The sequence below is a fragment of the Rattus norvegicus genome, chromosome 14, assembly GCF_021556685.1.
Source record: "Rattus norvegicus strain SHRSP/BbbUtx chromosome 14, alternate assembly SHRSP_T2T, whole genome shotgun sequence".
Classification (NCBI taxonomy): Eukaryota; Metazoa; Chordata; class Mammalia; order Rodentia; family Muridae; genus Rattus; species Rattus norvegicus.
In genome coordinates, this window is record NC_141547.1 from 66,850,206 (window position 1) to 66,862,378 (window position 12,173).

General features: G+C 38.0%; 1 protein-coding gene across 6 annotated transcripts in view; it reads left to right on the plus strand.

The window, feature by feature from the left end:
• Positions 1 to 12,173, plus strand: part of Kcnip4 (potassium voltage-gated channel interacting protein 4) — a 1,160,852-nt gene that overhangs the window by 1,002,064 nt on the left and 146,615 nt on the right. The window contains 1 exon segment of one of the 6 annotated variants that reach the window (NM_181365.3): positions 6,863 to 6,964. Within the exon segment in view, the coding sequence (NP_852030.1) occupies positions 6,863 to 6,964 (102 nt within the window). 6 annotated transcript variants of the gene reach the window in all.

Below are 12,173 nucleotides of genomic sequence, written 5' to 3' on the forward strand. Positions count from 1 at the left end.
ATAAAACATGACTCTAGTGCCCTCAACCCCAGTCTACTGAAAGAAGTCTCTTCCTAATCCCTGCTATAATTCTGATATACTGTATATTTTTTATATATTTTACTATTTATTCTTTCCCTTTTATAACTTATAATCACAAAATATAAAATTATCTTAATGTATTATACTGGAATAATAACTGGCAGGTACTGAAAATCCATTCAAATGAATTAATTAATGAGCAAATAGATTTTTTTATCCCAAAAGAATCAGTTATCAAGTGAATTCAATAATCCTACCATGCAATGTTTTAGGTGTTAGGGCAGAGGTTTGATACTCCCAAGTTCTGACTTTTGATGTAATCATTGCACATACAGTTGCCCAAAGAAAATAATTTATAATGTTTGTAAATATGCCCTTATAATAAACATTTTGAATACCTAGTAGATAAATGCTTATGAGATACATGGTACTTGATTTGTGAGCGCATGTAGTCTTTGTGTGAGAGAGGTCGTATGACAATTTTCTGGCTGCCTTTCCCTCACTGATTTCCTAGAATTAGTGCCGGAGAGCGGAACACCGTCCCTAACTCTTCCCCCAGTGCTGCTCTCTGTCACACTCAGCTACCCTTTAAGGATGTGGGGAGGAGCTACGGGGAAATATGTAATGCAAATTCTAAACGCATTTGCTAATTATAGCCCTGTAGATGATGCAGACTTCTTAACCAAAAAAGATACATAGTCTCATTTCATGCTTTGGTAGATACAGATTGAACAATTTATATATCACACACTGTGATAATGCTGGGAATACAATAATGGATGAGAAAAACACAGTTAAAGATTTAACTATGCATTAGGCTATAATTCCAACAAGTTTTCTTCCTATTAATTCAGATATTGTCAATTCCTATAACTTTGTTTCTCTCTGGAGATCTGTGTGTATGTATCACATCACGTCTCCTTATCCTGAGCAATTTCCTTCATTATATCTCAATAGTGCATGTCGATTGACTATGTATTATTGCACCTCTGTCTTATCTGAAGACATACTTTCACCTGCATTTTTGAAACAGCTGTATTGAGTATAGACATCTGGCTTGGTGTTCTTTGTATTCAACCTGAGAACATCAAAGAGTCATTATACCATCCAAACAGCACTGTATCTTACAATACACCATCGTCACAGCACTGTTTCCTCATAGATATTATTTTCATTCGTTTTTAATGGTATTGTTTTCCCATTGAGCTCTCTATGATTCTTCTTGAATTTGTCTTGCGTTAGGTTGAAAAAAATTCCTGGTCTTCAACAAACATCTCTAATCAAATGTGAAACATTTGGGCCATTATTTCTTAACAAAGCTCTTATCTCTCCTTGCCTCTTGCTCTCTAGGCCTTCTTACATTCTTAGGATTTTGGGGAGATCCCATGACTCCCATTAATTATCCATTTTTATTATTCCAACTGATGATTTAATTTTTGTTATCTGTTCAAGCTTCATAAAACATACTTTAGCAATCCCTCAAGAGTTGATAAACCAAGCTAAATAAAGATGGTTTCATACAATTAAAATATTTTAATTAAATTGTAATTACATCATTCACCTCTGCTATTTTGTCCCTCAAACTCCTTCCATATCTTTTTCCTTTAGCTTTTTTTCCAGCTCTCCTCATTGCCTCTTAAATTGATGGCCACTTCTTAAACAAGTATTTCACACACTCACACACACACTCACACACACAACATACACACTGAGAGAGAGAAAGAGAAAGAAACAGAGAGAGAGAGAGAGAGAGAGAGAGAGAGAGAGAGAGAGAGAGAGAGGTATATACACACAACATTGCATTTTATAAATGCAACCTGCTTGAATCTGATTTTGTTGCTTGTGTTGAATATGACTTCAGGGTTGTCCACCTTGTAATGGATAACCAGTTAGGAGGCTTATTGCTGGACAGGCCAATTCTCCCACTCTTGGTAGTCATTAGTGAGTTCCCTGTAATTCTTTGTCTAGGAAATGGACCCTGTGAGAGCTTCTTTTCTTCTATGTTAGCTCATCTATTGCTATTGTTATTGTTCAGTCCATGTATAGGTGGCTACTTCTAGGAAGCACAGTCCCATAGTAGACATTCTGGTCCTTTGGTTCTTACAATCTTTTTATTTTAAATATTTTATGTTGCATCTTCTTGTTTCTGTCTGTTGCTTTAATTTTGTTTCTAAAATGTTCCCTAATATCACTGTCATCTTTTTCTTTAGTCATTTATTATTAGCTCCAATATCTGTATCGACCTGAGCTCTGTTTCTACTCCTTTTTTTCTCTCATGATTATGGGTCACCCATTGTCACCTCTGCTGCATGCCAAGTAAGTCTCACAACATACCCGACACTCTTATCACATGATGTAGAAAGTTTGGTCTATCTTTAAATGGTACTTCATATCATTCTAGAGGGCATTCTACAGTGCAACTGAAGGTATCTTGAGCTTTCGTTCTATTTCCTGTTACCATAGGTCAATTTGTGTTCTCATCGAATGCTCCTCACTCTAGGAAATCATTCTTCCTCCCATGTAGCTTCCTGAGCTCAGAGAGAATGACAGATATCCTCAATTCAGTTGTTGCATTATCATTTACCTTGTTTACTTTTAAGGATGAGTCTATTTGGGTGAGGTGTGTGTGTGTGTGTGTGTGTGTGTGTGTGTGTGTGTGTGTATGACTGTACCAGAACTTCAAAACTGCTAGGTATCTGAGACTTCCATTATCATCATTTTATTCTTAGCCCTTCAGCAGCTTCTGCCTCATATGCACATGCCACCTCATCCTGAGCATGCATTTCCCAACCCTCACTCAATAACCCACACATAATCCTCACACAGGTTCCTGAAAAACTCCTCACCATGCACAAAAATTACTTCTCTGTTTTCTTAAAAATTCTAGCCGCTGAAGAAGACTCACTCATGTCTAGATTGTGCCCAGTGATCCTGGATGTCACTTTTAACCCTGTGTGGAGTGTGCTACAGTGTAGAAAGAGCCCCCACAGACGCATCTTCTGTCTTTCTCTTTTCCTAAGCATCACTATCCTATACTGCCTATTCTTTATGCTTAGAATAGTTTACCTTACATTATTTATGCAGTTATATGATTATTTACTGTGACGTCAATATATCTAGTAACATCTATTAACCACTAAATGCAACATTCTTCAGTATTATAGTACAGTATGAAAATATACTTTAAAATACATGAATGTGTCCCAATTATACTCCCTGTGAGAAAAAAGAAAAGGAAACTGCAGGAATATGTAAAAGTTCTTCATGCTCTGCTTTAATGTATTAGGAATTCCTCCAGGAACAAGCTTAGAACTGAAATTACATGGCTGAATAGACATGAACTAGACGAAAAAGGAAGAGAGGCAAAATTTTAAATATTTCCATGCAGATAACAGCAAAATAAAAGGTTCTGGGGCTGGAAGTAATGTGGTCTGTTCATATGGTGAAAAGAAGGTCTAACATTCACTGGGTTCATATTACAGAACTGTCATTGGGTCAACAGCTCATTCTTATTCCACCTGATATTAACAACTCTTTGAAGCAGACATCTTGACTAGCTTATTTTCCTAAGGAGAAAAACTGACATATGGAGAAATTAAGTAACTAAGCCAAGGTCTGTGCTGAGATACAACCTTGGACTGATTGTTTTTAGGGCCTGAATACCAAACCATTAGATTTTTAAGGAGACAAGTGTAAAAGTGTAGCTTTTCTCGTGAACTGATATCAGAAAAAAGGAAGAAGTAGAAGAGGAAGAGAATTAACCATGCCCATGTTCTGCTTATTTTTTTCTTCCTGATTATGTTCTCTCTCTCTTTCTCCCTCTCTCTCTCTCTCTCTCTCTCTCTCTCTCTCTCTCTCTCTGTCTCTCTCTCTCTCTCTCTCTCTCTCTCTCTCTCAACAAAACATTTTTGTTCATTCCTTGGGAATTTCACATTATGCACTCCAATCACACTCATTTCCTAGTCCTTCCATGTCTGACCCCCACAACTTTTTTGACGCCCCCTGCCGAAAAGTAAAATTAAAATTAAAGAGGAGAAAAGAAAAAGAAAAATCAAGACCATTTTTTTTTTGCTGTCTATATGCTCACTAAAGCATGGTCAAACTCGCAGTGGTCTGTCCCTTAAGTACAGCAGAATTGATCCCCTCCTGCACTCCCACAGGAAGCCATCAATTGTAGAGAGCTAACTCTGGCTTCCTCATCACACTTTCTGAGAGTTCTCTTAGATGACTTCCTGTTTTGAGAAAGAGGGACATGGAAGGCTTCTGTAAAATCCACCCTACCCCCAACCCTCACCCACAAAAGCAGCAGCCTAAACACTTGGCTTTTTAATTGCTTTTAGAAGCTAACTTTTACATCAGTGAAACAAAAATATCCAATGGAAATAATTTAAAAGAGAAAAGTTGTGTTGGCTCATGTTTCCAGAGTGTTTCAGAGCATCACTTGTGGGGAAGACATGGCTGAACAGGCTAGATCACATGGTACAAGCATATGGTAGAAATTTCTCCTTAAGGCACATCGCAAAGCAGGGTGAGAAAGGAAGTTGGTAAGAAAGCTAAGTCCTAGTTAGCTGCCTTAATCTACCCAAAGAATGTCATCAGCAGCTAAAGACTAGTCAATCAAAGCATGTCGGTTGAGAGTCAGTTGAGGTATTCTAGCCTTACTACTCATATACAAAATATAAAGATGTATTCCTAAAAGAGACATTTGAATGTGTTTCATGAAGAAAACATAGATGCCTTGGAGTGTAATGTTCTCTCCAAGGCCACTTAGAACAAAATAGTAAGATGTGGGGGGACTAAAATCTTAAAACTTCTTACGCTTAATCTAAAGTAACAACTTGTTGATCTTACCAAATAAAACAGGGGCAACGGAGGCAACACTGACAGTTTCAATTAGTCAGGGAGGGAGAATCTTCCCCTCCTCACATAAAACTTGAGCTTGTAAACAGAATTCATGGAACAGAGAGGAAATCAAGCAGCCAGGAAACATCTTGAGTTTCTGTCTGGCTAATTGTCAAGAAACTAAGTCTGAAGCTAAGGAGCTGTGATAGAAGCTGCCTTAGGGTCTTCTGTGTCCTGCTACTGAAGGTTGGCAGAACATTGTTAGTCAACTTCTTTGTCTCTTATCTATGACAGGGCATGGTGACATGCCAAAACATGATGGACTGCTGGGAGAGCAAACAAGTGAGAAGTCTTTCTCCTCAGGCCAGGACAATTTGACAGGAAGGGACAGTTTGCCAGAGGAACATACCTGAAGTGTTTCAAAGGCAGACTGGGATTATAGATTTTGACCACTGGTGAAGGGTTGACTACAGGGAGGGATGTAGCACATATCTTCCATGGCAGTAAGGAACCAGCAAAGGCAGAGACAGCATGCCTACCTGAGAATGGAATTCAAGACCCTAAGGCCCCAGAGTTTCCAAAGGAGGGGGTATCTATGTGAAAAAGTTCTTCCAGAAATGTAGAAGGAAGAAGAAAATCAACATACACGCTATGTCAATCAGACGTAAAACACAGACATTGATGTTGGTCTTTCTACACTCAGTGTGAATCAGCTTTCCCTTAGGAAGTCAATTGAGAAAGGAGTTTCACACTAGCTAAATGTCCAGGCTGGAAGGATGATTTGTGAGTTCTTGCAAAGTCAGAAAGCATGACTTGGCCAGTGGGCTAAGAGCTAGGGCAGTAAGGAGAGTGGGAGAAAGACCCAGAAAGTGATATATGATTAAGAGCACTCTTAGTCAGGAGGATGATCTCATTTGCATATTTACCTCCTCATTTTCTCACTCCTACAGGTTACAGTCTCAGTCAATGTGTTCTGGTGATGGGGATCTCTAGGTTCAGGGTCAGGGCTTGCTTAAAATTCCAAAGTAGAAGGAATGAAGTAGAAGAGGAACAGGAGGTATATTTGCCAGGTCCCCATCACAAAGATAGTAGAACCTTAAATTTAATTCTCTTGCTTTTCTTTAGATCAGATATCTTCCAGACCAATTTGATTTTTTACAATTCATTTTAACGAGCAGATCCGTGCTTTCAGGCATTCGGAGTGGCTGAGATGATGCTGAATTGAGCACAGTGGGTTCCTGACATGACAAGTTGTCTCAGGCACTTGTTAGCTTGCTGCGGAGCCACCACTGATTTTCTGTCCTCTCCAACTGCCTAAAGTCAGGGATGTGCTCCTGCCTCACCAGGCTCTATTCCTGGGTTAACATTTTGGAAACGCACCTCGCTTCTTTTGCAATGGCTTCACTTGAATAAGCTCCATTCATTAATGTCACTCTGTGAAAAATGGGAAGGATTTCTACATATCCGGACTCCTCAACATATGCTAATGAAAACGCCTGTCAAGTCTATTGATTTTCTCACTTTCAGGGAAGGCAAAAGTACTATCAGGTGATTGCTGTGTGTGTGATTTATGAGAGCATCCACCTCCTTTGTAATCAAAGCCTGGAGCAATGTGAGAGAAAGGAAGATTGAGTTGGGGTCCCTTAACTCTGGTTTGAATATTGAAAATTTCAACCGAGGCAACGTTTTCCCAGTGGTATTTATTGCGCTTTTGACATGAGATCTAAAATAAGCCAATTTGACTCTTGTCATCCACTGAGAATCCTTTTGTTCTGTTTTCCTTTGCTAATCTGCACCTTTAGTGCAACATGCGAAACTTACATAAAAGGAATTAAGAAAACCAACTTTAGGGGCCCTAACTGGCTGTCTGTGATTTCCTGAGCTAGCAGATAGCTGGCTGACTTTCCATCCTGCCTGTCCTGCTTCCCTCGTGACCCCTGCAGCCCTGTGGGTCTCTCTGTGCAGAAGGCACTAACAGAAGCGATCATGTATTTTCTAGGTTTCCTCTACGCTCAGAACAACACCAAGCGCAGCATTAAAGAGCGGCTCATGAAGCTCTTGCCCTGCTCAGCTGCCAAAACGTCGTCTCCTGCTATTCAAAGCAAGTTTCCTTTCCTTTTCGCCCCGAGATTGTTTGCTTTGCTTGTTTAGGTCCACACGCACTGCAATTTCTGCTTCTAAAAGGAATCGATATATCATCTCCTGCGAAGCAATGTCTATTTACAGCTCGTGTTTATCTGAAACACCGAGGTATAAGCAACAGGCGTTTTTTCATTTGGCAGGCTGAAAGCTTGGTGTCAGTAACAGAGGCCCCTGCTTCCTGAAACTGACGCATTTCAATTTCATCTGAAGCGTGGGGACAAGCATAGAGGATTGTTTGCTTAAAATGGTTACACAGCAGCTGCCAACTTAAGCTATGTTATTTTACAAGTTTCTCGTTTTCTAGTTGCAACAGAAAATGTCCATATTTCTGGAGTACCATGTGGTGTTTTGATACATGCATATTCTGCATAATGTTCAGATAGATAAACATATCCACATCCTCAAACATTTATCTTTTCTTTGATACAAATTATCCAAAACTCATACTTCCAGCTTTTCTGGGATACATGATGAATTATAGTCACCAATGGCCACTCTGATATACAACAAAAGCCTTATCTAGCTAGAACTTAGTAACCAGTAAATAAACTTCCTTCTTCACCCCTCACCCACAGCTAAGCTCCTCACTACCTGGTACCCACTACTATACTCTCAACTATGAGATCAACTTCTCAAAATCCTTTGCATAAGTGAAGTGATGCAGTCTTTTGCATTCTGTGTGTGCCCTCTTTGGCTTAATGATGTCCTGTTCCTTCCACCATGTTATATATATATATATATGTCAAATATTCTTTTCCAGGCTGAATAGCGTTTGTGTCAGTGTATCCCACACTGAATATACATGTTTATCCAGTAATATGGTAACTAGTTCTACAAGGAAGTACAAGTTTCTCTTTAATGTATCAATTAAATTTACTGTGAACATAAACCCAGGAGAGGGATTGCTAGGTCATATGATATATAGAGAGATATATCCAACTTCTATTGTAATTTCTTGACTATTTTTAAAGTGTGGCTTCTTTTTCCTTTGTTTCCCACACTGATAAAAGTTCTTTAGAAAAGCAGGACAAATATGATCATATACACATACATGTACATGCACACACATACGTTTTATACATATATTATACATATGTATTTACTATACCACACATTTGTGGTATAGTAAACCATAAATATTACTATTTTGGCATATAGAACAGTGGCAATGAGTAGATTGAAAAGGTAGGCAGCATTTGACGCTGTAGGATAGAGTCAGGATATTTCTTGAGGAAGTCTCGTGTTTACTTAACACCTTGACTGACTGCATGAGACTCTCACACTATGTCCAAAGTAATCTATCATTAACTTTTAGTGTGCCAAGTGTGCAGATATCACCACTTTTATATACCACATCTACATCAACACTTAGAATTGAGTTTTATTAAATACCTGAGCATTAGGTTAGTTAGGCTGACATATGAAACTAACATGCTGGCCTACCTTCTTGTTCATTTCCACCATGTGGCATCCTTGTGAATTAGAAAATAGAGAGCTCCCAAAGAGAGAACATCAGTCAAGTTTACAAAGAGTGTTAATGCACAGACTCTGAATTTCTAAGTTGTCTATGTAAAAAAAGATGTTTACGATAATTTAATACTAAGCATCACACAATTCCTAGAATTAGATGAGAGAAGATCATTTTTCACCTAGAAATAGAACATTAAAAAATGAGGAAAATAATCCTCATTCGTTGTGAGTCTAGAGACAGTATCTCAATCCACCTTCTTTATATTCAGCCATATCATTTTGTAGAAATCATTGATTCAATTGGTGACTTAAAATGTTAATGTTGTAACTCTACATGAAGCAGAAAATATGGAAGGAACTTTTAAAGGAGATATATTGAGTCAGAAGTCCTAGAATTAAACAACAACAACAAGAAGAAAAACAGTTATTTTGAACGTCGTTATCTCACACTAGTATGATCCAGCAGGCATACACGCTCGTTTAGTGAGTATTTATCGTAAGTCAACCAAAATGGGATTTGTGTTGGGAACAGTAACCAAATCACACTCCAAAATACAGAGCAAAATCCAAACCAGCAAACACACAGACATCTACTCAACTAGATCAACTGTTACATTCTTTATGGAAAAGTTAACAATAAAAGAAATGATTTTTCCAGGTAGAAATTCTGTGCAGGAAATCCTTAAAATTATTATTAAGGTAAATTGTTCTTTTTTCTTTCCTCACACACTTACACACAGACACACAACAGCTCACGAATTAGACAATGCTTGTCAGCACAGCTCACAAGTCTGAGGGATGAAAAGCCATAATCTGATACGATGCTGAAGCTCCAGGGTTGATGACCTCTGCTTGTCAGAGACAGCTGGCTATTAGAGCAATGGCTTTTCTCCTTCCCATGTGGAGTCAGCATTGCCAATTTACCTGATATTTGCTGAAAACGTAGTCATTTGTATCATATAGACATGTAAAATGTAAGTGTCAAATGAGTCTCCATATTTGCTTAGTGAAGAACAAATTGTCAGATTTTGTTAGTGTTTTCTCTGTACCAATATCTAGCAAAAATGTAATTACAGAGTATGCAAATCAATTTAACTCTGTTCTAGCCTAAAAGGAAGTTTCTTAAGATTACAGCCGAGACAAAAAATATTGTAAACACAAATAATGAGAATAACAATAATCTCATATTTCCTAAATTTAATATCCCCACTCACCACAGAAACACAAATTAAAGTTACATGAAGACGTAATTTCATGTCATTCAGGATGGTTATCAAAAATAAAATGTATAGTAACTAATTCTGAGAAGCACAGAAACCCTCATGTGTCCACTGATGTGAATGTAAATGCATCCCAGAACTTTGGTTACTAGATTCCTCAAGAATTTACAAGAAGAACCATTCGGTGTCTCAGCAAACTCACTCGTGGTTATATACCCAAAGGATTTTAGGTAAACAATTCACAGGAGTACATGAACGTCCATGTTTATTATAGCACAATTCAGAATAGTAGAGTTCTGCTATCAACCTAGGGGTACATCAACAGATGTATGACGAAAACATCACATGTATAATAGAGTTCTACTCAACTATAATGAAAAAATATAATTTGTTAAAAATACCTGTAGTATGAGGTTATCATAAAAACAAACTGAATACAGAAAGACAAATATTACACATTTTCTCTCACTCGTGAATGCTAGATCTTATAAAGATACATAATGCCACATACATATAATATATAGTTATGGTTAAAATATATGTATATATATAAAGCTATCTACATGTTATACTTGAAATAAACTTTTTAAGACATCAGACATATACAATTAATTATTACCAATTTTTAAAATCTAGAAACTAGTTGTTGTTTACATTGAGCTGGACATATAACATGATTTGTAGACCCTATCTATCTTCAAATGTAAAAGTCTCTATCCAGCAGCAACCATTTTCATGTATCCAACAGCCACCAGAAAGCACATCATGAAGGAATAGCTTATTTGGAAAAGAAGACAATGCATTTCATTGCTATGTTAGCCAAGTAATCATATTAGCACTCCTCTGTGGACTAGACTCTAATAATTGTGCACAATGTAAAAATACACCATGTGAATATGGGGTGAGAGGTAGAAAGGTCAAATGAAAAGGAGATAAGGAGAAGTCCTTAGGCCCCCAGAAGAAAGGTATACATAGCCCATGTCTGGGCTTTGAGAAACTGAAGATGAGTCTTGACTGATTTGAGTGGTTCTAGGCCTGATTGACCTGAGTGGCAGAGGGAGTACACTCTACATGTCCTCATGAGACTTCCAATGAGTGTGTCTGAGAGTTTGTTTCCTTTAGAAAACCCTACACATTTGCTGAGCCATGAAGCATTTGGAGTCCAGAATTAGAAAATTTAAAACTTGAAGGATCATGGGACGATATCTATGTGGTCACTCCACTTAGTACAAAAAAGAATCACTTATCCTCAAGAGAGAGCAGCACGGCACTCTGAAAACTTAAGTATGAGGCTGTTACCATCTTTAGTGTTTTGCAGTGAACCTGAAAAAGCCTGTCTGTGAACATGTGTGAGATATTCCCCAAGCTGAAAGTAAGACACAGTGGGGCTGCCTCTTCTTTATGCTTGTTCTTCAACACCACCCTCTTCATCCCGCCTCTTCTGTCATTTCTTCAGTGCAGACTTGAATACTACTTCTGTCTTGCCTTAAAAAAGTAGCATGTGGTAAAGTGTTTTATGAAAGACCACGTGTATTCAAGTGCTTGGAGATAAAATATTTAATGAAAGGGAGAAATTACAACTCCCAAGTTAATGTTTTAAGCACATTTCTTGACTTCGATGGTTGAGAAACTACCAAACAGAAGTGCAGAATTCCAACTACCATCGAGAGGTTTTAGAGAGCAGTGCATGACTCCAAGAGAAAGGAGTAACCTGTTCAGGCAATGATCTCTGACCTTCTTCACTCATGCCACCTGACAGTAACTGAACATTAGAAATTGATGTGATCTTGTGTGCATTCATTTAGGATGTAGAATTCTTCCTGCCTTCTGAACAAGAGTGCGAAACGAGGTGAGGATAAAGGTTAAGAAGAGCTGTCTACTAAATTATATAACATTCAAGTTTTGCATTAACTCCACTGTCCCCTGACCACCCAATTCTCCACTGATCTTTGCATATCCATCCCAGGCTATTGATAAAACATAGTCAAATGTAGCAGCCAATTGCCTCACTTTGCAGTGGATCCAGGAGTCCCATCACTTGCCTGACACCATCAGCTACCTACTTTCTGAGGTTGTTCTCTCCTCCCTCATTGCTTCCCTATCCTCCATCCACTGGCCACCAAACTACTCTCAGTTTTGTTTCTAAGATGTAAACTCAGTTCTTTAAATCTTGTGCTATAGCACCCTTTGGTGCACTTCATTCTTCCAAAAATAACTGAAAAACATAGATGGGAGCAGCATCCTAGAACATGGTGGAATTTTGGTTGTGATTGTTAGGAAACACATTCCTGGGATATTTTGAACAACGGTTTCCTTATTTAATCTTTATTACACAATACTATCTTTGTTTTATTGGCAAAGTTCATATGAAACATGCAGAATACTCTAAGAAAGAACATTTTTCAAGTAACATGTTTCTTAGCACTGATTTCAGAAGGGTAGGAAGAACATGAAAACAAAGATAATTCCCTCTGACAG